This window comes from Mus caroli, chromosome 12 (assembly GCF_900094665.2).
Source record: "Mus caroli chromosome 12, CAROLI_EIJ_v1.1, whole genome shotgun sequence".
Taxonomy (NCBI): Eukaryota; Metazoa; Chordata; class Mammalia; order Rodentia; family Muridae; genus Mus; species Mus caroli.
The window spans coordinates 107,180,294-107,207,012 of record NC_034581.1 but is presented as its reverse complement, the minus strand read 5'-3'; the positions used below and the strand labels follow the sequence as shown (position 1 = coordinate 107,207,012).

Genomic DNA, 26,719 nt, shown 5'->3' with positions numbered 1-26,719 from the left:
TTTAAAGACCATCTTGTTAAGTAGCCCTGGCTGGGAGCAGATAGAGATCCCTGCCTCCCAAGTTCTTTGGACAAAGGCATATGCCACTGCCTTTAGTGTCTTGAGCCCACAGAGATTCCTTGTGTCAAGGAGACGGTCACCCAACACCATCCCCAGAGAAGAGGGCCAAGGCGGCAGTCACTGGTGTGCTGCCACGTGGAGGAATGATTTATTAGAACAAATTTCATGACAAATCATATAAAATAACCATTTCCTGAAAGACATCCACAAGACCACCTGAGAACAATGTACAGAGATGCCTTCAGAAGCCAGGCAGGTACAGTACCAATGCCGGGTTGAAGGCTAAAGTGACAGAAGAACTAAGTATGGAGAGGAACACCAATTTGTGCATTAAAAAAAAATTACACAGTGATGACCAGGGGTGGGAGGCATGGACTCTGCAGGACAGCCGTTTACTTACAGGGAGCAGGCTGTGGGCAATGTGTGGGACATGCAGGGGGAGCAGCCAACAGGCTGAGCTGGCACCTCCTCCAGACAAACAGCAGGCTCTACACACACACACACACACACACACACACACACACACACACACACACGTAAACATCAGGTGGGCTGGGCAGAGGCACACAGGACCCGTGCATGACTCTATCAGCTAAGTGTAAACAGGGAGACCCATGCTACCCCTGAGGGTTCTGGGCCCCCCGCCGCAGCTACCTCTCCTCAGCAGACAGGTCCTGTTCAGGAGCAACGCCCACACACACATCAGGCAGGTCCCAGAGCACACCCATGCCAGCCTGGTCAATAAGGGACTGTCCCCATCCCACTCCAGCCACCGGGCTCTTTGGCTTCGTGCCTCCAGAAGCATCAGCAAGGGGCAGCAGCAGGGCAGCCACCCTGCTCACCTGGTAGGCCCCAGCCGCACAAATCCTGAGAAAGCATAACCAGTAGTGAGCCTGTCCCTGCCAGGCCTCCGCAATGGATCAGGCCGCAGGAGCCTGCTGCAGTTACCACTTCCTGCCCGCACCATCTGGGACAGCAGGGGCAGGTACATGGTTTAGATCACAAAGCCAGGAGCTTCCAAATCTCTTTCTGCCACTCTGGTAAAGCACTCACCACAACCAACGGGATTGCTGGCCCACCTAGCTACACCCAGTCCCACTGTAAGGAAGCCCAGGGTCCCTAGCTGGGATGAATCCACTCAGGAGAGCTTGCTGGGACGGTACCCAAACTCAGTGGGTTTGGCAGTTGTGTTGGCACCAAGGGCTTAGAACCACTCGTCTGCCCAGGTTGATAGACTCTGCAGCAGCTCTGGCTGTGGACTCAGTAGGAGCCACAAAGCAAGTGGCCCCCTTCCTGGGCAGTTTGGGGACATGCCAAACCCATCCAGCTCCTATGTTTGGCACTGACTGGCCCCAGGGTCCAGCTCCTTTCTCTGTCTGGCCTCAAGCCAGCACATAGGGATGAGACAGGGCCTCCCAGGCTGGGGCTGGACCTAAGCGGGGCCTGCGAGTTCCTGCAAGGAAGCAATGTACTCTCCTTTAAAGCTACCAACAAAAACAATGGTGATTGACGGGAGGTGAATATGCGGCCTCACCAGCTGGCCCTTGGCAGTGGACACCCCAGGGGCTAGGCTGGGAGGCCTGTGGAGGTGGGGGCGCCATGGGCTGGATGAAGTGGTTCGGGTGCTGGCTGAGGAGGGTCTGGAAATGGGAGGCACCCATCCATGGGGCTATGGCACATACAGGGTTTTCACAGAGAACCTCCTGCAGCCAGGCAGGTGGGCCGTGGGATGGATGCACAGGACGCACGCGCAGAAGAAGGCTGGCCTTGCCTGCCTCACAGCTTAGATCAGAAACCTCTCAGCATCAGGAAGGAAGGCAGGCTCCGGAAGGCCGGGGGGCCCGCAGTTGGCCCGCTGTGGGAAGCTCCTGAGAGGCAGGGCTGGCAGCAAGGTATCCACCGAGGCAGGTGAAGTTGAGCTCTGAGCTGCTGGCCGGGCTTTCCCAAGTCCTGGCTGGCCAGACCCTGAAGGAGCCCTGTTTCCCATCAGTAGGTCGAGGTTCAAGCTGGGGTCCACAATGGCATTGATGACTGGAGGAAGAGATCAAAGAGTCCAGTTGAGAATCTGGCTATAAGCCTCTGAGGTTGCCCTTGCCTGCCTTAGGTCTGGGCCACACCTACCTTCTAACTGCTTCTGTACGCGTCGAAGTTCCTTCAGGATGGAGCTGATTTCCTGGGAAGGACAGAGAGGAGGAAGGCTGGAGGGTGAGAGTAGGAAGATGCAGGGCCCCCAGGGCCTCCTGGTGGACTTGGATTAAGGATGTGGCTTAAGCAACGCCCACTGGCTGGGAGCCAGGCCTGAGGATGGGGGTCCAGGCTCGAGGATGGGGGTCCAGGCCCGAGGGTGGGGGGCCAGGCCCGAGGGTGGGGGGCCAGGCCCGAGGGTGGGGGGCCAGGCTCAAGGATGGGGTCTCTGTCTCTCACCTTGTTGGATGTCTTCAGGATGGGTACTTCATTCTCAGAGTTGATTCTGGCCTCTAAGTCCTCCCAGGCCCGGCCTGTATTCTGGAAGAGGACCCTGAGAGGGGAGCAGGGACGAGGGCAGTGACAGAGAACACAGAACAGCTGCTCCCCTGATATTCTCTGGCCATAGTAGAGCTGATTCAAGAGGGAAACTGACACCCCGAGCAGGAGTGTGGCTAGCTACCCCCATGCTCAGGTGGGAACAGCTCAGATAGGGCCAGAGAGAGAGGAAGCAATGGGGCCCCGACCCCAGGGAGCAGTGAAGACACACAGAGACTGGCTACCCACATGTGACCTATCAGGGTGCATACTATTGCTAGATGCAGCACACGTGACCTGTTGGCACCCAGGGACTACCCGCTTACTTCATCTTCTCAGCAAGATGCTCCGTGTTTTCCCGAATGGCATGTGACAGCTGGGACACCGGGTTTAACATCAGATTATCAAAGATCACCTGGAAGGACCTGAGCATTAGTATGGCCGGGGCCCTCCCCTCTCCACCCAGCTAGCTGGCCTCCATCTCACAATCCACACACTGTCTAAGACACGCCCCAACCCGCAGCTACGAAATGTCAGAGGGGCACCGTGCCTCCTCACGGTTCCGAGGCCTCGTCTTGTTGGCCAGAGCATCGTCTCGGCTGTCATTCATGTTCTGGTCCAAGTTGTGAGAGTTCATAGAGCCAGGCGGCACTTTCTGGAAGTTCAGGCTGGCCTCTGGAATACGCTGTACCAGCTGCAGAGAACAGAGCATTGGCTCGGCTGATGCAGAGGAACCACTAGGGGGTGCAGTGAGCCCCTGCACTGCTTCAGACAGAGAAGAAATAAAACAGGATATGACAGGCCTGGGCCCGTCTGCATCTGCTCCGGATCCCTCCCAACGCCCACTCCCTTGGAAGGACAAGTTTCCACAGCACAAGCTCTCAGGATTCTGTAAGGATTCTTATTACAGCCCTCACACCAAGAAGCACACGGTGGATTTGACCCTGGCAGATGAGCACCTGCGCTTGAGAGACCTGAACTCACCTCTTCCCGGGCTGAGATGGTTGAGGCAGGGGTGTTGGGAACATTCCCGAGAGATGGGCTGCGAGTGGGGCCTGGGGAGCCCAGTGAGTCCCCGTCTCCAGCCACATCATGGATCTCCCTGGCCAGGATGGCCACATCCTTCACTAGTGTCTGGCTTAGCCTGTGGCCAACAGGAAAAAACAAGTTCTGCTAGTGGTCCTCTTGGGAGAGCCCCAGTGCACAGAGGAGGGCAGTGAGGACCCACGAGCATCCTGTGCAGAGTCAGGTCCAACTCCACTGCCTGAGGCCATGCTGGGTAAAGGCCTGGGCCTGAAGTACATGGCCTGCCCGAGCTGGGCCTGGGGTGTGTGGGGAAGGGTCTGACAGAAGCATCGAGTCCTCAGGCGTTCTCCTCTTCCTGTACACCAGAGCTAGTCACTGGCCATCAGGCCCTCCCAGAATGGATATAACTCAGCCTCAGAGTGCATGGGCACCACCTTGGTGAGCAGGGAAACAGAGGCACGGGAGGAGTGAACGGGGACTCCGGAGTCCAAAGGTCAGAGTTGTAGAGGGACCTTGTGGCTCTTCCAGTATGGCTGAGAGCTAAGTTCTGATCACACCATGGGGGAGCACACATCTGACAAGGGTCCTGGGGCTTGTCCCAGTGAGGCACCTGGGTAGCCAGGAGACAGACGACAAAGTAGGCAGCAGCAATTCCCTGAGCTTGCTGCTTTGAGGACACCAGTCTAACTAGGTTCCTGGACACATGGCCAGCCCCGTCTTTAGGGAGGTCCCTGAAGGGCGCACATCCTCTCTCTTGCTTTCACAGTTCTTCAGGCTCATCACCACCATGATCCACACACTTGAACCCTCAGCTCCAGACTTGGGGTATCCTACGACTCTCCTCTTGGGTCTACCTAGGACCTGCATCCTAGGCCTTTGCCATACCTGCCTCTCTCCAAAAGCTTCGTCAGGGTTCCCCAGCTGGGTGACCCAGGCTTCTCACCTACTGGTCTCATGGTTCTGACATCAAGAGAGCACAGAAGCAGGTCCCCCTGACTCTACGTGACACCAAACCTCCAAATGTTCCCACTTCTTCCTGTGCTGCTTCTCTTGGGGCCTCTTTCTACAGGGAAGCTGCAGCAGTCTCCTGGGCCCACCAGGCAGGCACACCAGAGCTTGAGAAGCCCACACGGGCCACACCTCTTCCTGCTCCTTCTTATACTGAGACCTGAGGAGCCTTTGTCCCTTTGGGTCTCACTCAAGGGCCATACATCCTCCCGTACGCCCTGCCTGCCTCTCAGGAGGACCCTCTTTGTCAACCCATCTCTCTTACCCTGTCCTCTATGTGACCTCATTCTACCACAGCCTCACCTCTGCCTGTGAGATTACAGTAACTGTGCCCCCATCCACACATGGGCCACTCATGAGGGCCATCTGTTTCTGGTCACCTTCTCAGTGTCTCAAGAGCTCTCAAGAACAGCAACCTCAACAAAATTCCTGAGGTCCACCTCGTTCCTAGGGGACATCTCTACGAGCCTTCCAGTGCCTGGGCACCAGGACGCTGGCCATAGCCAGCTAGATCCATCTCCATACACCCTTTCCCAGAACACATCCCAAAGAATGGCCTCGTAAGGAAGTTTATTTGGAATAAACTGTGGTCACACTAGCTCCTTGAACCCAAAGTTCCCCGCCCTCCTAGAGAGACACCCACCAGTCCACCTATCCATCCACCCATCCATCCAAATATCTACTCATCAACTGAGCCATCACCTGGTGACTAACCCACCCACCCACACACCCACTCATTTATTCATTTATACACCTTCTTTGTTGTTGCTGTTATTGATTTTGAGACAGGGATTCTCTGTGTAGCCCTGGCTGTTCTAGAACGAACTCACTCTGTAGACAAGGCTGGCCTCAAACTCACAGAGATCTGCCTGCCTCTCCCTCCCAAGTGCTGAGATGAAAGGCATGGCACCAGGGGGTCTCATCCACCTACCCACCCACTCACATAGCCACCACCCACCAAATAATCTCTAAATCTACTCAGAGTCAGAAGCCCAGCCTAGCCCCAGCCCTTAGGCTGCTTTCAGCCAAGGGAGGGGGCCTCTGGCCTGGCCCTGATTGGTCACTCACCTAGCAATCTCTGCGATCTCTGCTGTCTGCACGATGAAGCCGTAGGGGTCAGGCTCTTCCTCGTCATCATCTGTGTCTCGGGGGCCCTGGGAGCGAGCCCGGGTAGAGCTGCTGCCCCTCGGGGTCTGTGTGGCTGTTGAGGCATGGGAGCGTGTGTGTTTAGGGGAGCTGTGGTGGGACCCATACTCCTCCTCGGAGGTGGACGTGTAATCCGAACCCTGCTGCCGACGCCGCGTGTCTTGAGTGAGTGGTTTGGATTCAGAAGCGAGAACAGAACAGAGAACACTCAGTGCCTCGGTAGCCTCAGGGTCCCTCAGGATGAGGGCCCCGTGCTGCAGGACAGGTGCATCACAGCTGTCCTCAGAAGCCCCTAGCAGAAGCACCCCCAGCCCAAAGGACATGCAGGGCCAGGGACCGGGCACTCCTGGGGTCAGTGCAGCATCCAGGGGGCAAGGAGGGGGCAGAGTGGTAACTGGCTGTGCCCGATGAGATGAGAGCATCTCTCTGGGCACCAGGAAAGGATGCTGGGCAGATAATGAGGTAAGCCACACACAGGGACCAGATATGGCACCACAAAGCTGGCTCACACAGGTGAGTGAGGTCAGACCATTGCCAGTCCAAGCCAGGTTCCCACAGCCTTCATCAGACCTACATCCTTAGGTATGGCTGCCTGGGTAGGATCTTAGATTCCTTGCTTAGAGCTGTTTTGAGTCTCAACCAGCATCGATAGCAAATGCACTTTGGATGAGGGCTGGATGGGGCCTGCATGCTAAGCAGTGCTGGCAGGTGAGGGACAAGCAATTTCTGCCAAGCAGACATCCCCACCCAGTGGTCCCAGCAGGCAGGAGGTCTATGTGAAGATGCTGGGAGGTAGGGGGGTAAGTGGGGTCAGCTGGGGACAGCAAGGCCAAGGGGTGGGGCTGCGGCACCTTGGCTCAAACCAATTCACTCAATCCTCGGGCACAGCACAGCTCCCTTGATGTGGTGGGACAGAGGCTAGATGGACAGGTCACCATCCACTCCAGAAATGGGGCCAGCTCTGACAGCTCAAATAGTGTGTCTCTTCTTATTGTACACACGTAGCTCAGGGGATGGGGCAGAGGTCTGTTCATGTAGACTGACACAGTCCTCTCAGGCCAGGGCTCTGTGGCCATTCAAGGGTATCATAGGGGCTCTCATTAGATAGACACCCTTCACTGGGGCTTCAGCACAGAGGACAGGGGCCAGAGAACTTTGGGACAGCTCTCTTCGGGTCCTCAGCTGGGCAGGTTGGGCCCCTAGCCTGGGGACACCAAGAATGACAGCCAACCTTAAGGCCCAGGCACTGAGATCTCTGCGGTGACAGGAGGCACCCCGGGAGGGTCTTCTGCCACACAGGTGCCATGGGTACACCTGGCCAGTGCACATATATATGCAGGTCTATGACACATCTACCCAGGGGCTCAGCTGCTGCTGGCCATCCTGCCTACCCACCAGCCCACTACCCACCACGCCACACTCACTGGAAGAGTATCTGGCACTGCCCGGGCGAGCCCTGCTGAAGGGCTGGCGGGGGCCAGTGTTGGCAGCAGTAGCAGCAGCCTTCTTGGCAGCAGCACGGGCCTCGGCTATCGTGGGCTTACGGCTGGTGCTGTAGAGCTCAGCACTGCGACCGGAGAAGCCAGTTCGGGCAGGGGCAGTCTCAGAATCACTGGGCCCTGTGAAGGAGCCTGCCCGCTTCCGGGGCATGGCCAGGATGTCCAAGCGTGTCAGTTTCTTGGCCTGCTCAGGGGCAGCACGATTTGCTGGTTCAGGGTTGGCTGTGGTCCCTCGTTCACCATCCACAGCTTCAGTGTCTGAGGCATCCCCTAGACGGGCCCGCCTAAGTCGGGAGGCCCTGGTGGGCCTTGGGGTGGATAGGCTGTTGGAGCGGGTCAGTGCCTGCTGCACCTTCTGAGCTGTGGCGGAGCTGCGGCTTTGCTCCTCCCGTGCGGCTGGGGATGGTGGGGGAGCCACTGGTTTCCGACGAGGTCCTTGTCGACCTGCCAGGGTAGCCTCTGGGGTCTCGTGGTTAGAATTGGGCAAGTGGGCAAGGCCAGAACCTCGCTCTTCCTCGGGCCAGTCCAGGGACCCTCGAGACCCATGACCTCGCCGCATGGCTGCGCGCCTTGATGTGTCTCCAGGGCCCAAGTCTGCAGGTGTTGGGCGATGCTGTCTCTCAGACATCCGCTCTCGGGTGCTGCCCGGGGTAGCACCCCCTGGGTCTGGTACTGCTGGCGGAGACAATGGGCTCTCCTTCTGTGGTCCTGGAGTCTGGGGTGTTGTTGGGCTGGGACCATTTTTGCCGCTGAGCAAGCTAATGGTGCTGGCTGTGTCCACATCTGAATCCCCAGACAGGGAGTCCTCTGGAGGCCTAGGGGTGCTACCCCCATCACACTCGTCTGCAGACTTAGAGCGTAGTCGAGCTTCCAGGGCTGCCAGGGCTGTCTCAGTCTCCTTCAAGATCAGGTGGGTGTCCTGAGTGTGGAAGTCCAGGCGTGAGGCACGGGCTGCGGCCAAGTCTTGTAGGAGTGGGTGGCTAGAAATATGGGGGAGCTTGCCAGGTGCTGGGGGGCCGCTGGTTGGCTCCTTAGTGAAACTCTCTTGCCGGGCAAAGGTCAGAGTCTCCTTGGGTGGAGCTGGGTCAGGCTCTGGGGACCGACCACTGCGCAACTGGATCACCATCCTCCCATTGGAACTGACGTAAAGGCCATCCCTTGCTGAAGGGCTGGTCTGGACTACCCGTCCTGGGCCATCCACTTCCCCAGGACCCACAAATGATTTCTTGGGGAAGGTGGCCTCCCCATTCTGATCACCAATGAAGAAAGAGGTAGGGGCTAGCTCCCCAGGGGCCCGTGGTGAGCGCCGACCCCTGACCCATGCTAGATCCTCCTGCCGCTCTGTGCCTGGTTCTGGGCCTCGGCCGCCATCTGACCCACTGGCATCACTGAGACTATCAGGGTCCAGGTCTTCCTGGCCTATGAGGCAGTTTGCTGGCTCACTGCCCAGCTCTGGTGGCCCTGGGCCATTCCGCCTGGCAGCTTCAAGGCCTGCGGGGCTGTCAGCCCTACCACTGGGCAACTGAGGGAGCAGACGCCGAGTTCGCACAGGCAGGGGCCCCTCAGGCTCTCCGGTTCTGCGCCCAGGACCGTCCTCTGTAAATCACAAGGCCAATGCAGTTAGAATGGCTACAGACCTGCAAGTTCTACATGCACACAGAGCCCCAACCCTGTCCCAGGCCCAAGCTGAGGCAAACTATGTCTATGGTGAGGACCTGAGGCCACCTCGGTATGGCCCCCAACCCTCACAGCAACTCTGGGTTTACATACCTGCCACACCAGCATCTGAGTAGCTGTCAGCCAGGCTAGCCCATCGGGAAACCCACTTCTGACCCCCAGGAGAACCTGGGACCAAGAGGCTCTGCAGAGAGAAGGGCAAGAAAATACATCCCCAGCCTGGGAGGCACAAGCTCAGAACAGAAGCCAGGGCTAGAGGAGAACCATTCATGTGGCAGCTGCCAGAGACAACACCCTCTACAGAAACAGTCAGGAGGGCCCTGTGGCCTCCCCTAGCCCCGTGGGACCCCAATGTCACCACCAACAGGTTAGCTCCATCAGTATATCAGGGCTCAGTCCCTTTTCTACCCTGACTCTTCCCAGGGTGGCAGACCTGCGTCATACCTGCTGCTCCATCTGGGGAGCCATGCCTGGTGCTCGGGAGGCAAACTCTTGCAGCAAAGCCATCCGCTGGGCCATGCCCCCATCACTGGACTCATCTTTGTCACCTCTGATGACAGGGCGGAAGGTAGCAGAGGACACCCTGGAGAGTTCAGGGGATTCAAACACTCCAAAAACCTGCAAAAAAGGAGAGAGTGCCAAGGGTCAGAGGTGCCCGGATCTCCACCCCCACACAGATGTGAGCCCAGTTATTCAGCTGGGCATGGTGCATAGGAAACAGACTCCATTCTGACAAGGTAGGAGACGGAACCCAGGGCCTCCCTCCTCCAAGTCCGTGTGCCCAGCTGGACCAGACACATGACTTGACAGCAACAGACCAACATCTGTCTCCCCAACACAACCCTGGAGTCCCTTCTAGCCCCACAGTCCACTGGAGGGTACCACCTGACCAGACACCTTACCTGGTCGATCATCCTCCGAGCCTCCTCCACTTCTTGGTCTTGAGCCTCTGTCTCAATGGTGTACGTGCCTGCGTCGCTAAGACTGTCATCCTCCTCCTGTTTACGTGCCTTGGTCAGCTGAGGGTCAGTGGGAGGCGGTGGGGTGGTTGAGGGGGTCACAGGGCTGGCTCCTCGGGGTGTCAAAGGGGCGGGCAGCACTGGAGGTGTCTTCTCGGGGGCAGGTCTGGTGGCTGGGGAACTGTCCCGCATGCACTGGGCCATGAAGTCCTGGGCCAGGCGGGAGCGGCGCCCCACACTGCCAAAGGAGCGGGTGGAGGCGCGGGGGACGGGAGAAGTATTGCCCAGTCGCTCCTCAGTCTTCTCTCGCTTGAGCGAGCTGGCCCTCTGTGGTCCTGAGCTGCTGCCAGTGGCACGGACCGAGACACCAGGACGGTCTCTATCTGAAGTCCCAGGACCCCGACGCTTGTCAGCCTTGGGGTCTGCAGGTGGGGTGTGTGTAAAGGACTGTGAGCGTTTCTTACGGGGTGTGTCCTCATCGAAGAACTCAATGACAAAGGCTTGCTGGTTGTGCAGCAGCTCTTGAGGGTCCCTTTTGATCTGCCTCTGCAGCCGCACCTGCTCCCCACTGGCCTCCGCTGGGGCTCCAGACACCGAAGCAGTCTTGGCCAAGGGGTCCTCCGAGTCGCTCTGTGTGCCATCCTCATGCTTGTGGCCTGAGAGAACCCTTACTCATCAGCCTACAGCGAGCAGTCTTGGGAAGCCTCACTATCCCATGCCCACTGGGAACAGATCCAAGCTGACAGCCGTGCGGAAGGAAGTCCCACAGCACTGGGAGCCTTGTACATGTGGCCCAGTGACTAGAAGACACTAGATACTGCCCCTCATCCAGCTCCCCCCACCCAGACCAGGCAGGTGATTCCTGGCCAATTCACTGGGAAGTGAGAACTAGCCAAACCACCCAGGCCAGTCACTGACGTGAGTGTGGGGACAGCAGACTACCTGCTAGCTTAAGAACTTGCCCCGGTGCCGGTCGGCACTTACCCTTCAGAGTTCGAGTGTGGATGGGAAGGTCGCTTTTGGTGCTGTGGCGGTCATCCCCGGGGCCATCCCGGCGCAGCAGGCTTGGGTCGTTCTGCACCAGCCAGTCGGCCACCTTGGTTTCGGCCGAGACCGTCTCCACAGGGGTGGTCTCCTTGCTGGGGGGCCGCCGCTGGCGCAGGGAGAACTTGGTGATATGGTCTTTGATTTTCACCTTGCCTGGACTGCAGTCATCAAACTCAATGGTGAAGGAGGCGTGGCTCTGCACCACAGGGGCCGTCCCACCAACACCTGCCTCCTGGTCTTTTGTGGGCACTTCCTGGGTCGGCACCTCAGGGAGCCTCGGAGGCTGCGGGGTTTCCTTCGTGGGGATCTCAAAGTAGCTGGGCTCACGTCTGAACGAGTAGTCTGGTGGCTCTGCAGGAGCACGGCAGCTGTCCAGCTCGCCGTTTTGCTGTGCCAGGTCCTTGGGACGCTCTGTGGGGAGGGGTCCTCAGGCCAAGCCTTTTAAAAGCCACCCTGCTACCCTCTGACCCAGCCTTAGCAGGAGCACTGGGACTCACCTGAGTAGGGCTCCTCCTGGTGCCGGTCTTCAGATGGGGCCCCACTGTCATCCTCACCCCACCAGGAGGGCTGCCCATACAGGGGTGTGCGGTAAGTGACCGTCTCTGCAGGGGAGTTCAGGATTTAGGTTGCTATGGCCTCCAATGTGAAGGTCTGGAACAGGGCCAGTCTGTGGACCGGGCCCTGGCCTTCCCTCCCAGCTGGGACCTGCAGCTATTCAAGTGTTGGCCAGTTGTTGAACACTCTGGGCCTGTTTCCACATCTGTGGGTGAAGATGACTACTTGCCCTGCCTGGGCCTCTCGCAGTGGTAATGTAGGAGGGCTCCTGAGAGACACAGTCCCGGGACGGCGTTCTCTGCCTTACAGTATACAAGGCAACAGGAGCCCATACACAAGGTTTGGCCTCTTCTAAGTTTCTATAAATGTCTCTGCCACAGTGGGTAGCCCTGGGGTGAGGGCCACCACAGTCTGAGTGGTCAATGTGACAGATTTGTTTTAATGTTAGGATCTTCTACGTCTAGAAGCTGGCATTCTTTCTTTCTCCCAAGAATCTAGGTTTTCAACTCTGATTTGGACAAGGGCAGAGTCCAGTGCCCCAGGGCAGGGCATCGACAATGAGGTACAAACAGCCTTGTCTCCCATAAGCCCTTTCATTTCTGTTGGGTCCAATGGCCATCAGAATCTTGGTTACTGACCCAGGTGCTCACACCAGCAGGCAGCAAGAAGGTCTGAAGGTCAGACTACCTATCAGTCAACAAGTGTCGCTGTAAAAAGGAGGCTATACCTAGGTGTTCTGCGTGTGTCTCCTTGTCCCCCAGGGACTCCACTCTTTACAAAATTACCATATGTTCCTTATATAAATGATGGGCGGTATGCCATACGCATTAATCTTATTCCACCATCCACACCCTTCTCCTGTTGGCCCCAACTGCTGGTCCACGGACCTCATTTCTTTACCTCATACTGCCCTATGGCAGTGCTCTCAAGCCTACCTGAGGTCCTCCAATGTGCTGTGCTCTGTAGGACTGCAAAACTTACTTGCCCAGCTGGCTACACCTGCTATCACCTCAGGGACAGCTCCAGGCCACTGTCACCAGCTGTGTGTACTCACAGCCTGGACACTGACAGGTGCTCGGAAGAGGTCAGGTGACTGTCTGGACACCTGCCCAGTCCCCAGCAGTCTTCACAAAGGTAAGTACAGGTTCAGGGTATGCCTGCATCTCAGCCCCACACCAGCAGTCCAAGATTCCACATGTTCATACATGTGCTGACCCATAGGGCACAGCAGATGTTAGCCAAGGCTGGGGTAGCAAGGTGTCCTTTCTGATGTAGGAAGAACATCTAACTTGGTTTCCTCGAACTCGCCCAGTTCACCACTGCATATCCAGGCAGGACTCACATCTCCTGTCACTGTGCTATGCTATCCCTACACCCACTCAGACCAAGATACCACTACCCACCTCTACGGTAGCCCCTGAAATGTGTAAGTCAGGCCTTACCCTGCACTCACCTAGCCACCCACCCAGCCCTGGGGCCATATGATCTGCAGAAACAGACAACTAAGACCTGCCTGCCTCTGACCTGCTGCAGACCACAGGGGCCGGCATCTAATGGTCCATCGACTGTTGGTGGCCCTGGGGTCCAAGAAAAGTGGGCATGCCTGGGAAGGTATATGCAGATACCCAAGACAGGCCTATGGCTAAGCAGGCCAGCGCCCTGACTACTGAGCTGTGAACCTGGAGTACAAGCTGAGATGAGGGGTCCCATGGGCTATAGTAAGGGAAGATGGCAAACACAGGGGCAGGGGGAGACAGGGACTTTGCATCTGTGCCCTTCCCCTACCCATCCCGGTCCCCACACCCGAGGCCTACCTGCTCCATGTCTTCGGTCACCTTTCTCTGGTCTGGGCTGTGAGGACTCGCAGTAGGGTGTGTGGTCGGGCAGTGCATCACCCCTCTTGGGCGCAGAGACCTTGACGCTCACCTGCAGCTGGCTGGTGTACTTCTCGTGCTGCGGGCAAGCACGGAAGGTAAGGGGTGCTGAGCCAGCCTCGAAAAACCTTCCAGCCAGCCCTGCCTCTCCTCCACAAACAAATCTGAGACTAGTCCGTCTGGGGAGGCAGCTGAGGGTCTAGGCTCCACAGAAGGGAGGAAGTAGGTGAGGGTCACAAGAACGGAGCCTAGAGACCGTCATCCTCCAGGCCCCACCTGAAACGGGCCCTGGGGAGGGTAAGCACTCAGGGGCCTAGCTACATGACCTCATACTTTACACTGGTGGCCTTCATTTGCTCTCCACTGCCTGCCTTGCCCTTGGTGGTCTAATTAGATCCTTCCTTGTATCCTCCTCTGGGTGGGTCAGGGCCCAAGAGTGTGGTGGTCTGGCTTTCCACCTTGCTTGGCCCACTGTAGTGTACTCTACTCCCAGGGGATCTTGGCCTCCTGTTAGGTGGCCCACCCATATCCATTGCTTCCCAGCTTTCGGGCTTTCTTCTGTATCCTATGCACTACCTGACTTGAGAGGTCCAAGGTTATAATTGTAGGCCTCAGAAACTCCAACTGTTCCAGTAGGGCCAACCACTCACTCAGCCCTGGCCTCCCCAGCTGTCCCTACCATCTGTCGCCGTATAAGCCCATGGGTAATGACTACTTCTCACCTGCTGGACTGGGCCATCCAGCAGGGCAGGCCAAGCAGCCCTGATTCATGGTACCTGCAGCTTGGGAGCCTGGGGAATGTGTCTGGGGGTAGACCAAAGCAGAAGTAGAGACTGGCAGGCTACGGGGCTCAGCCCTTCTCACACAGCCAGGGGTCGCAAAGCAGGGCCTGCTTAGCCCCTGGGCCTCCGTGACACTGACCTTGAGCGCCTCCTCGGGAACACGGTGCTGCACACGCTCTAACACGTACATGTTGGAATGTGGCTGTGGGTTAAGGAGAAGGCAGAACAGGAGGAGCAGGAAGGACCTGTGGCTGCAGCACTGGAGTTACCAATGGTGAGTGGGTAGACTCTAAGACTCCTGGCGGTGGGAGGACCTTCTCAGGGAAGACCAACCATGCCCCAACATACTCAAGAGCACAGAATATCCAAGCTTCAGAACTCAAGTCAAACCAGGGCTGCAGGTCCCAAGTTCCTCAGCCCTTCTGGGACCTCAAGCTGAGCATGCAGAAAGGCAGGCTGAGGCTAGGGGCAGATAGGCCCCTCCATCAGAGGGAGCCCAGCTTCTAAGCCTGAGGGCCTCCACTGTGATTTAGATATCCCCTAATTCGATTTAAGATGGCAGAGCAACTGTGGCCTTGGTCCTGATGGAGCAAAGTAGGGGAGTCCCTCAGAGAAGGATATCATAGCCAAAGCGGATGACGTCATTGAGCTTCAGTGTGATGTACTTCTGGTCTGGGATGCGCACATCATTCACAAATGTCTAAGGAAGAAAGGGGAGGAGGAGGAGGAGGCTAAGCAGGGCTCCTTGCCTTCCTGTGTCCTTGGCTCACTGTCCTAGGAGCAGACCTCTCAGGTAGCAGACCCTTCAGGGCCCAAGTGGGGAAACCTGACTGCAACTAGGGTCAGATGCCCCAGCAGTCCTCCACAGTCCAGTGGCTTATTGAAACAGGGTCCTGGGATGGACCACATCTGACTAATGTAGAATGAACCATGTCTAGGTAGGACAGATACACGAAGCCACAGAGAACCCATCCCTGTCCTTCTGTGCCATATCCGGCTCCTCATTGTTATAGCCAGGGCCTCCCTCCTTTCCTAGTCCCAAAGGACCAAAGTAAAGGACATGCTCCCTTTCCCAGGTTGGGGCAGGCACAGCTTGCTGCTTTCCCGGGAGCCCATCTCCTAGCATTGTGCCTCCCTAGCTCAATAGAGATCTGGCCTCGCTAGCTGAGGGAGGCCTCACTTTCAGCCAGTGGGGGGCTCTGGACAGGTCCCTAGAGGGATGATCATGGCTGTGCTCTGACCAAGCAAGAGCCCAGTACACTCACCCCATTGAGACTGCCCAGGTCCTTCACCCAGTGCTCGTCGCGGTCCTGGTCGTAGTTGATGACGGCATGCTGCTTGTCCACACTACGGGACTGGAGGGAGCAGACAGTGACCCTCAGGTGCCCAATCCCAGGCTGCAATGCCTACCATAACACCAGCACCCCTGGGACTCAAAGCTCCTGAGCCCCCTGTCCTGTGACAGTGTGCAGTCAAGGCCACCCAGCTGTTACAGCGAGCCACAGGGCTGTGTAAGCCACCAGGGCCACTCGATGGCACCTCCTTCTTCAAGCACCCTCCCGGCACTGTTTCCAGTGCACTGGTCAGCGTGGGAGGGCATGCGAACCGTCTAATCACCTGAGACAGGCCGTCCGTCCCCTCCCGAGGGCAGGCAGAGGAAAGGCTACACCCTGGCCCAGCCCACGGAAGCACACAAACCTGAGTGACGGCCACATACAGCTGATAGTACAGACTTATCCCAGGCTCCCCGTCCACCTCCCTCTGCCCTACCCCTGCAGGGCTTGGTGTGTACTTGGCTCATGCTTGAGCGCAGACACTTATTTCAACACACATGTGGTTCTTCACGCCAAGTCGTTCTCACCTTTCCTGGCCACCAACCTGCCCGGGACCCCTCCCAAGGACAGTCACCGAGCTCTGCACATGGCTGAGGCCCCAGAGTCTATACCCAGGACAGAGGTGGGAACAGGGCTGTGATGCTTGTCAGCGTGGGCCATGTCATCAGTCTGCAAGGCTGCGGTGGCACCTGCACTACTGCCCAAAAGCCACAGGTGCCTGTCTCCACCCCCCATAGCACACTGCAGGCAGCAGTAGTGTCGGCCTGGCCCCTCTCCCTGCCCTGAGCTCAGCCTAAGAGAGGACAACAGCATCAACCAACTCAGGGAAACCACTGAGCTCGGATGAAACACTTGAGCCAGGCAGTGCCTTCCAAACAGGAAGGCTCACCTCTGGGGTGGGGCATACTGCTGACAGCCTTTGCTGCAAGACCTGCAGCCGGTCACGCAGAGGGAGCTCTCAAGCTGCCCACCATCATCATGCCCTTTCCCCAGCAACAGCTGATCCATTTTGGGGCACACCCCTCCAGGTCCAGGCATGTAGTAGAGACGGGGAGAGGATGACCATGAGTTCCGGCCCAGGCCCACCTCTACTGTGAGCCACCCAGCTTGGCAGCGGAGACTCTATTTCTAGCCTATCTAGAGGAGCTATTATGGAAGATCCTAAAGACAGGGCTGCAGCAGGGTGGGTTCCAGGTGGGCCTTGACCCAGCCTCTGTGTCCCAGAGCCACTACCACCAGGGCCCCAAGGTGGCTGACTTATCCATGATGATGGGCTATAGTGAAGGCAGCTTCTGTCTGGGTCAGAGGGGGTCATACCTCATCCTGTCAGGACCCCCAGTTCTTTCTGGAAGTGAGTGGGATACAAGGATTATGTAATGGGAAGGGAGGTATCCAGGGGTGGCAGTGTCTGGGGGTGGCTGTCCTTCAGCTGCCTCTTCCAGTGTAGCCCACATTTCTGCTAGGGATAGACATTAAGATCCAGCCTGCTCAATGTCTCCCTGTGGGTTCCCCAGGCCTGTTCCTGGTCTAGTTCACCTGGTCCCAAAGCCACAGGTCTCTGACATAGTGCGTCTTTGACCTTGAGATGGCCAGCTCCATCCCCAAGGCCCATCTTGGGCTGGTCCAAATTTCTTCCCTATAGCTGTACATATAGATACCTCCTTTCTCTGGCCTTGGGGACACAGGAAAGGGCCAGCCCAGATATCATTTCACTTGTTCACCAAACCATAGCCTATACTTCTCCCTGTGCATGAGCCAGGTCGTTTCAGACCCTACCAGACACAAGGGCTCTTGGGGCAACAGAGACCACCTGCTTCAGGGAAGTTCAGACTTGGAGGGGAAAGGCCAGAAGGGTCAGGACAGCCCTGGGCTCTGCCTGCCTGAAGTGGGTGAGACAGCGGCGTAGACTAATGCCTGAAGCACTTCAGGCTGACCCTTCCAGGCGGGAGAGCTTCTTGCCTGAAGCTTCACACACCCCCTGCACTTGAGGGCCACCTCCTCTGCTCACCCTGTATACCTCAGGCACTTCAGCCATTCCTACCCTCCAGGAATGCCTATCCAGCATGCCCCTGGCCATTCCTAGGGGTTTACTCTGCTAACCTCTATATTCAGCAGGTTTCATCCCAACTTTACCCAGTCCTGAGTAACTGCCTAACCCCCTAGGCTTGCATACCCAGAGCCCCAAGGCCCCAGCAGCCTCTCCATACCTCCTTCTCTAGGTCAGGTCAGACAGGCTCTAGTCAAATCACACCCTCACCTAGCTTGGAACCCAGTACCATCCTCTCCCTGAACCCAGCCTTCTTCTCCCCTCAGTATTACTCCCACCCTGACCTATTTCCAAAACCTCTGCTCTGACGTGACACAAGGTTCCCATGAGCGCCACTGATTCGTGGTGGGTTTGTAAGCCCACCCACTCCTTAGGCTGTCTAATGACAAGTTGCTCTCAAAGTACAGAAGAGGGAGAAATCAAACTGCCTCCTGGCCACCTCCAGCCAGAAACCTCCTGTCACCAACACCTAAAGACAAGCAATAAAATTTACCAGCCACACCCAACATGCTCAGGAGGTAGAAGCCAGCCCAGTTAGGAGACGAAGCTCTAGGCCCAGCACTGAGGGCTAGACTCATCCAGGGACTGGAAAAGAACACCGTGAGGCAGAGAGTGGACAAACACAGTCTCGAGAAGTGGCCAGAAGAGCACCAGACACACACCGAAGGAGAAGTTAATAACCTGTGCTTACTTAAAATGTTAAAATGACAGGCTTCTAAACTTCGCGCCTGGCACCCTGTCCTGGCTATGCTGACCCTGGCAGTGACCACACCCAGAACTCTGGGCATGCCTTGCTGCCAGCTCATCACCCCCGCATAACCATAGCCGAGATACAGGCACCCACAGCAGCAAGCTGAACCTGCTATGTGAACAGGGCCTCTCCTCGGCTCTGGGATGTGCTTCTGGGTTAGGGTGTCACACACGGCCAAAGAACAGACTAGGAGGAGGCCAAAGCCAGCTCTCCTTAAATTAACAGCACACACATGCACATATATCACGTATGACATATTTTAAGAAAACACCTAGCCGGGCAGTGGTGGCGCACGCCTATAATCCCAGCACTCGGGAGGCAGAGGCAGGCGGATTTCTGAGTTTGAGGCCAGCCTGGTCTACAGAGTGAGTTCCAGGACAGCCAGGGCTACACAGAGAAACCCTATCTCGAAAAAACAAGGAAAAAAAAAACCAAAACCACCTGCAGGCACCTCATGTGTGAACACATGCATATGGTATATGCATGTGCTCACATGTATATGCATGTGCTCATATATATGCATGTGCTCACATTTACATAATATATCCCGTCATTCATGGGTGCTGGCTCTGTGCCAGTGCTGTTCTGGGCATACTGGACAAACCACAGTCCCTGAACAGCACAGCCCATTGATGGCATGTGGCTATTGTTGATGGCTGTGCCCCGGAACACAAACAAAATGTCTCTGGCCCCTCTGCCTGACTTGATTCAAACCACAGCCCCACTGTAACGCTGCTGGGGCTCCCGACTCCAGCAGCTGCCCCTCTGTCCTCCCATAGCCAATCCTCTCTACACTGGAGCCTCCCACTCCTTAAACAGAGATCCTTTCTACACAACCCTGCTGACACCTCCCCTGCTCACTGCCCATCACTGCTGAGGTGTCTGGTCACTCCTAGGCCCTCCAATCCCACCCACAGTGGCATCTCCTCATTTTTCTCCTCACACAGGGATTGAAGAAAGCTGTAGTGCTGAGGCTGGCCAAGGGTGCATGCCTCCATAGAGGAAGAGCTGGGAGTGAGGTGAACGGGAGCTGGCTTCGGGTGGCAATGGCCGAGATCAGGAGATAGATATCAGGGTACAAAGGTGGATGCAGAATCCCACCCTGAAGATCAAGGGATGGTGTAAAGTGGGGTTGGAGAGCTCTGGAGGTCCCCAATGTAGGGAAGGGAACTGGAGTAATGCAGGCTCCTGGCAGAGATGTAGGTAGAGGGGACAGAAGATGATGACAAACCTAGGTTCTTTTGAAAGGTCCCAGGGCAGCCGTGGAACAGCCCAGATGCTGGGGGCTGGGTAGTATAAATGATGTGTGAATCCTTTGGCTGCAAGCAGCCAGGAGCCCAGAGAGACTAGAGGGGCACCAGGAACAAGTCTGGGGGCTTCTTAGTAGGAGAAGCTGCACAGCAAGTGAGGGGTCTGGAGCTAAGCAGAAGGATAACAGACACGAAGAGGGTGAGAGGAAGGGGTGGCCTGAATGAGGGCCAGCTGGGCAGGGCAGAGCCAAGGCCTTCTGCAGGGGTGCTAGGAAGGGGTTCCGCTCTGTACTCCTTCTATGCCTGCATGGCCTCCCCAAGCCTCAGCTAATAGAGTGTGTAAAAGAGAGACACCCCTTCCTACATTACATCCCTTGGGGACAGAGAGGACAGAAATGTAGCCGCACCCAGGCCAGGGGCTACCCAGCATGGAACAAATGCTGTGGCTCCACACTGACAGGCCCAGAAAGTAAGAACCTGACCTCAGATCTGCTCTATGTACTAAGACCTGAGTAGGAGACCTGGTGGGACTGCCAGCCAGACCAGATCCAGGCAGGGGGGAGGGGAGACTGCTCTGGGTCCCCAGCACTCCAGGCTCACGCCAGTTCCTCCCAAGATGTGGCCTGTTCCGTGGAGCCATCCTGGTGGCCCTGGGGAAGATAGTAAAGCCATTGCCAAGGCCATGCCTGGATGTGGACCACACCATGAGGGAACAACCCAGCTAGCTAGGGCTAAAGGCTCGGAACACAGCCGGGAACTCGCACCTGTCCCATAGATTTAATGCTTTCAAATAACTAAAAAGCATCCAAGGCTAGTTCATGCTTCACAAAGCCAATGCCCATAAATATGTAAGCTTCCTGTGTATCTCCCACAGTCTCTGCACTTTTCTAAACCAGGTAAACAAGGCCACACTGCATGGCAGAAACTGCATGACCCACACAACCCTTTACTGGACAGATTTGACTTGGCTCCCCGTACAGAGTCGGGAAGGGACAGAGGTCTCTGCAGGGAACCTAGGAGTCTCCTAGCAGGAGGAGCAGCTGGGTTTTTGTTTAGGTGAAGTTCTCCAGACTCCATCGGGAGAAAATCCAGAAACTCCAGGCTCAGTCTAACTTGTACTATGACAAAATACCTTAGACGCGGAATTTATAAATGGTACTAAGGGGTGGGTACTGATGATTAAGGTGCCAAAGACAGGCAATTTCAAAGGCAGCACCTTCTGGCTGAGTCCCCACTTGGCATAAGAAGTGGGCAAATTGGCCCAGACATCTTTTATAAAGACCCTGTTCTAGTGAGTTTTTGTTAACTTGGCACAAGCTAGAGTCTAACGGGAAGAGGGGTCTCAGCTGAGAAAATGAACTCATCAGATTCCCTGCATACAGGCCCGGCACATTGTCTCGATTGCTAATTGATAGGGGAGAACCCTGCCCACTGTGGGTAATCCCACCCTCAAACAGGTGGTCCTGTGTGGTAAAGAAAGCGGGCTGAGCAAGCCATGAAGGGCAAGCCAGTGAGCAGTGTTCCTCTATGGCCTCTGTATCAGCTCCTGCTTCCGGATTTCTCCCTCTCATGACGGGTTAGTAAAGAGACATAACCCCGGTCCCCCTCAGGTTGCCTTCAGTCATGGCTTTTATCACAACAACAGAAACATGAGACCCTTTAATCCCATATACAAGGACCTTCATGCCCCTACCTCTTAGTATCATCCCACGCGGGACCAGGTCCAGCATGTAACCTTTGAGGGGCATAAACTCTCAGAAAGGCACAAGTGCAGGTTGTGCTAGCCTCAGAAGGGTCCATCAAGGCTTGCTGTCCAGCTGCCTGGGCTCGGTTCAGGCTCAGCCCCACTCCTGGGAACCTCACATACCCTGGGAGTGTGCATTGTGACCATACAGTACACAGGGGATTAATAAGTACAAAGAAGACCCATTTACAGGCACTAGGCTGCGGCTTTGTGCCTGAGCAGACCCCTTAAAGCTGGACAAGATGAGTCTCGTGTCCTTCTCAGAGTCCCATGATGGGACATGGAGCCCAGAGACTTGAAGCTAGGATTCTATGCTCTATGCTGAGGTGGAAGCAGTTCAGGACTATAGGGAGCCTGATTCATTTGTCCCCCGCCCCCCCAGGCTAGGATGGACCCTGTATGTCAGCACCCCAACCCTACCCTTTGTTCCAGAGCCAGAGAGACATGAGCCCTAAGAAACCCAACTCAAGTTCTGAAACCCAGGTGGCCCAGGTGGCCCAGCCATATCACCCTTTCTAGCCCAGGAAAGGGACTCATCCTGTCAGGACACATGAGAAAGTCACCGGCACTATCCACCACCTGGACACATTGGGGAGCAAGACCTCCAGGACAGCCCTCAGGCCAACCCCATGGCAAAGCAGCAAGGACATAAATGAACCACCTGTCAGTGCTGTCCAAGATCCTCAGCTCCATCTGCACAGGACACCCCATCCTTCCTGGAGCCCTGGCACTTTCTTGTCAGAAATAGGTCTGACATGAAAGAGCAAGAGCCCAGACCCTCGCGCACCTTACACCTGTCCACCTGTGGGCCTGGTGCCCAGGTAAAGAGGGTTCTCTTCCTGGCTTTGAGGTCCCTGAACCACCTGCCCAAATGTTCCCACTCACCTGCAACATGAGCTCACATTCATCACGCCCCACGAAGATGAGTTCACGCGGGAGCCGGTGGCGGGTGCCACTGCTGCTCACCAGGAACCAAGATGTGACGCTCATCTTGGCACCGAGGAGGCCTGCCTGGTCCTGTGGGGAGAGGGTCAACACTGGAGCTCCCCAGCCTGGACTTTGGTTCCCTGGATTTGTACAAGGCCGGCACGGACCTGCTCCTTTAAAGACCCATGGCCACAACCTCAGAATCTCCTTTGTGTTCCAGGCTCTACATCCCTTTTCTTTGTAGGTGACTCTGGCCATGCTAACCAAGTGCAGAACCACATGTCCATGTGAACTGAGAAACAGTCCCAGGTAGTACCCAGCATGGCCTACAGAGGGCTCTAGGGTATACAATCTTACTAGAAGGTCTGCTTCCCACAGCAAGCCACTCTGCACAGAAGTCTTTGGAGCACAGGTCTGACTCCATCCCTACAGAGCCCAGTACAACATAAAAACCCAAGCCTTGTTCAAACACAGGAATTAGCTTCAAGAGCAAAGCATGAACCCAAGCTTGGGCCTGGACAGTGGCTCTGTGTAGGCAAACTGTCCAAGAGGGGGCAGTCTAGAGCTCCTGAGTCCTGGTGACTCACAGTCTAGTTATACTGTGAAGAACAACTAGAGTGTCTGAGCCGTGGCACTTTCCAGGTGTTTGCCACCTGGATTTGAACCCTTGTACTTTAAAACAGCGGGTGCACACATGCACGCACACACACACACACGCACACATACACACAAGAAAGTGAAAGGAGAAAGCAATAGAAGGAATAACTAAGAGTCAAGTGGAAGACTCGTCACAGGTAAGAAAGGGAGCAATGTGGGGCAGAGGAGGCAGAGGTGAAGGCAGGTCCACAGGGTGCAGGAATCGGAAGCTGGATGAGCGGCAGAGAATACAGAAAGACTCTGGGCTCCCACAGGGCTGGTCATGTGGAAGCAGGATCGACCACACAAGTCATCTCTCTGGAAGTGTGAACACACACAACACACACACACACTGGAGAGGTCACACTAGTGATCTGAGGGGCCAAACCCTGTCCTGCATTTCCCAGGAGCCATGCCCAGAGATGTCATCACTGGGCTGCTCACCCAGGTCTCAGGTCCCTTCGGGGTAAACAGCAGGCAAGAACACAGGGCTCTGTCCATCTGTGAAGGCCCATAGCACTCCTTCAGGAAGCAGGAGGAAGATGGAGAAAAGAAACCTGCCTCCCCAGAAAACAGCTCCAGTTGGTCAGGAACATACCCCTACCCTGCACTGAGGTCCCCTTTCCTTAGGGCCCAGCTTGAGAGGCTAAAGGGGCAAGATTTCAATGCCCTTGCAGCCTCTAGGACCTCACTGGGTATCCATAGCCCCAACTCCCAGAAAGACCCAATCCTACTGGCAAAGGTGTCAGGGCTGTGGAGGAAGCCCCCCCAGGCCCCAGACCCACGGCATCACTGAGTCTCCCAGCCCCACCCAGCCTGGATGTCTCCCACTCTGACATCACCTGCCATCATCTCACTGTGGACAGCAGGCACGGGGACACCCTTAGAGGAGAGGGAGGCCAACCCCCAGAGCCTGGTCATGGGGTGACCACTGCCACCGCCAGTCCAACTTGGAAAGGCTTCTGAGCCAGGGCTTGCTGTAGGAGGTTTGGGGCTAGGCTTAGCCCGGCCATCGTTGCTAGGAGGGAGAATAATAAACACCCCAAACTTGTCCCCTCAGCCGCGCCAAGCAGAAGAGCCACCACCCAAAGGTGAAGGAGGAGGTGGCGATGCAGATGCTGAGAGACAGTGGGAGGCAGGGAGCAGCCCCGTGGTTGAAAGGAGCAGACAGAAGGAGGTCCCCTCCCGGCCGCGGACAGCCCAGAGGAGGCAGAGAAAGCAGGGAGACAGTGGCGGCTAAAGGGAAAGGAGAGAAGAGAAGGAAGACGGAGGGAGGGACCGCAGAAGGAGGGGGGACCGGGCACCCGGGAGGAGGCCGGGAGGCGGGCAGGCGCGCCAGGCCCAGAGGGGGAGGGAGCGGCGTTGTATCCTGAATCAGCGTTGGCCCTGCCCGGGCGGGGACCCGGCGCCCAGGTCTACCAGCTCGGCAGGCCGCGTAGACATGCGCGGGGCCAGGCCTTGTCGCCGGTGCCAGGAGGCCCCTCCCGGGCGCGCGCAGACATGGGCAGCATCGGCAGGCGCTGGCTGGGCCAGGTGTGCCGGGCCCTCGCCCAGCGCCCTCCTCACCGCCGCTTTTGTCCAGGTCCGCCCGCCCCGGTGTGGCCCGGGGGCACGCAGGTGCCCTGCTGGAGGCCCTGCCGCCGTGAGCGCAGGGCTGGCGCGGCCCCTCCTGCGTCCTACCTGTGCTCCCGCCAGGCCCGCGGCTCGCCCGCCAGGACGCTGCCCGGCCCAGCCCGGCCCTCTGCCCGCCCGGCCGAGCGCTGGGCGGGGCCGCCGCCTAGGACATGCCCGGCGCGGCCCGCACGCTGGCGGCAGCCCCGGCCGAGCCCACGGGCAGAGCGCCGGACCGCGGCCTCGCGCGGCGGGTCCCCTGACGTCTGCGGCGACACGCTCCGCCCCGCGACGCCCCGCCCCCGTGACGCCCCGCCCCGCGACGCCCCGCCCCCCGGAAACCAGGTTAGGGCGGGCCAGCCTCAGCAGGTGAGCCGGACTCCGCAGCGCCGCCCCAGAGGTTACGCGCTGCCCCTCCCGTTCCGTCCACCCGTCCCGGCGCACCGGATCGGGCAACCAAGAACCGGCGATCACCTTTGTCCCCCGCCCAGCCTGGGGCTGCGCATCTCCGCCACCCTGTGCACCCAGACCCCCTTCTCTCTGGCGCTGGCTATCCCAGGGTTGCGAGACAGGGCGTATGGCTACCCAGCGTCCCGTCCCAAAGCCGAATAGTTAACACTTAACCACATTCCAGAAGCCCGGGCTCCAGCCGCTCTCCCAGCCCCAACCTTTGGCCTTTCAGCCCAGTGGAGGGGTGCAGGGCGAAGGAAGTAGGATGGATCCCAGAGGCCTCTGCGTCCAGCTGGCTCTCTTCCTCCTGCGTCCTCGACGTTGCAGGACAGGCCACGGACTCGGGACAGGATGGTGGGCAAAGACACCAACGTACCTGGATGTCACAGTGGGCTGGACGGGGAGGGGCGGGGAACTCCGGAGGCTCTCCCAGTTCCTGAGGTAAGTTCTCACTGGCCGCTAGCTGGTGCCAGGTGCAACAATGGAGGTATCAGGTGTCCCTCTAGTGCCAAGGGGGAAAGGATTAGCGTGGGGCGGAGCGGCTTTGCAGGGTGGTGAAGGGAGTACTGTTCAGAGTGCATTCCTGCATTCCCATTGAAGGGTACTACTAGTGAGGGCCTTGGCGGAAGTGGAATGCAGAGCAGAACTCCAGGCCTAGGAATGTGCGCTTTATCCTGCTGGTACAGGAGCTTCGTGAACCCAATCCACCCCGCCCAGGCTCCAAAGCCTGGGGCACAGTTGCCCATCCCTGCCCTGTAGAAGGAGGTAGAAGGGGTTCTACACAACTCGAGAGTAGAGGCAAGCCCGCCAAGAAGAGACGGATAGGAAAAGCTGCATGAGAACGTGCTAGGTTGTTGGGCCGTGCGAGCTTATAGTACAGGCCCAAATGGGGGAGCCTAGCTTGCGGTATGGACAGAGGAGGAACCTGTAGCCTCGTGACCGATTTTGGATGTCATCCCAAGGACAGTGGGGCTCAGGAAGTTTGTGCCAGCTGAGACCTGATGAGATGAAGGCCTTGGAGAGAGCTCTAGATGTCTTTGTGGGCGAACGGGAGTACTTTGAGGGGGAGGCCAGGACTCCAGGGAGAGGCCAGGAACTGAAAGAGATGGAGGCAGAGGAGACTTGTCGGGTACTGGAAAGAGGAGGGCTGGGTACTTTCCTGTCTTCCAATCCCATTTGTCCTTGCCAGGGTTGTTAGCCCCGGCCTCCGCTTCCGGGAGCTGTATAGGGATTTTCCAGCTTCTTCCCTAGTAGACTAAGACTATCCTGTTTCTGAGACCCAACTCCCAAGCGGGGCTCTCCCATTCTCTTGGCTCTGTAAACAGCCCTTTCCCCAGCGGCTTCACTGTCTTAGCTTAGCTACCCCTTGCTCACTCCTTAGTAATGGATGCTTATAAACGTTATTTATTTATTTATTTTCTATTTGAGACTTTTCCCTGGGTTGTGGCTCCTTCCAAGGTGAAGGACAGGAGGTGAAGGAATGGTGTCCTGGGTTCTGACTGAGGCCCCTGCCAGCTGTGCACTGTCATGGGGTCGGTATCCTTAGGCATGAGGGCAGGGTTGGAGTGGGCTGCTGCTCACTGGAAGGGGAGGAGGGGCCAAGCTTGCTTGAGTGACTTGAGCAGTAGCATTGGGGTCTGAGAGCAGATCTAGTAGTAGCTTGAGTCTTCATCAAGTAAGGGTGACACTTAAGGCCACTGAGCAGAGAGGCTTCCTTTAGTTCAAACTAAGAGCACACAGACCAAGTAAGGAAACCCCGCCAGTGCGGACCTACCATTTCCACCAAGTAACCTGCTAAACATAGCCGCAGGCTTGAAAGAGTTTTGATGTCTTA

At 57.1% G+C, this 26,719-nt stretch overlaps 2 protein-coding genes across 4 annotated transcripts; one reads left to right on the top strand and one right to left on the bottom strand.

Annotated features, from left to right (window-relative positions):
- Positions 1–184: 184 nt before the first annotated feature.
- Cep170b (centrosomal protein 170B) lies at positions 185–25,342 on the bottom strand. 3 transcript variants are annotated; one of them, XM_029484611.1, is made up of 19 exons: positions 25,262–25,342; positions 22,147–22,278; positions 15,401–15,490; positions 14,757–14,835; positions 14,275–14,333; positions 13,294–13,432; positions 11,422–11,526; positions 10,862–11,335; positions 9,821–10,533; positions 9,363–9,536; positions 9,012–9,102; positions 7,167–8,837; positions 5,665–5,902; positions 3,547–3,706; positions 3,113–3,256; positions 2,889–2,977; positions 2,485–2,578; positions 2,182–2,233; positions 185–2,091 (listed from the first exon to the last, which is right to left on the bottom strand). In XM_029484611.1, the coding sequence occupies exons 2-19, from the start codon at positions 22,249–22,251 to the stop codon at positions 1,844–1,846; spliced, it is 4,725 nt and encodes a 1,574-aa protein (XP_029340471.1). In that variant the 5' UTR covers positions 22,252–22,278; positions 25,262–25,342; the 3' UTR covers positions 185–1,843. The 3 variants fall into 3 exon arrangements, with proteins under 3 accessions (XP_029340471.1, XP_021034381.1, XP_021034382.1); XM_021178722.1 differs by lacking the exon at positions 25,262–25,342 and adding an exon at positions 24,505–24,707; XM_021178723.2 differs by lacking the exon at positions 25,262–25,342 and adding an exon at positions 24,505–24,566 and having other exon boundaries at positions 5,665–5,797.
- On the top strand, positions 24,325–25,047 carry LOC110306598 (proline-rich proteoglycan 2-like). The gene has a single exon (XM_021178661.1). It carries the CDS (start codon positions 24,325–24,327, stop codon positions 25,045–25,047), a length of 723 nt encoding a protein of 240 aa, XP_021034320.1.
- Positions 25,343–26,719: the final 1,377 nt, after the last annotated feature.

Excerpts from the sequence above, each read along its gene's own strand:
- Cep170b (XM_029484611.1), bottom strand. The coding sequence starts at position 22,251 with ATGAGCGTCACATCTTGGTTCCTGGTGAGCAGCAGTGGCACCCGCCAC. Across the intron at positions 13,433-14,274 it reads TTCCCGAGGAGGCGCTCAAG|CACGAGAAGTACACCAGCCA; the intron begins GTCAGTGTCACG and ends GCTTGCCCGCAG. Across the intron at positions 8,838-9,011 it reads CTCAGATGCTGGTGTGGCAG|AGGACGGTCCTGGGCGCAGA; the intron begins GTATGTAAACCC and ends TGTGATTTACAG.
- LOC110306598 (XM_021178661.1), top strand. The coding sequence starts at position 24,325 with ATGGGCAGCATCGGCAGGCGCTGGCTGGGCCAGGTGTGCCGGGCCCTC.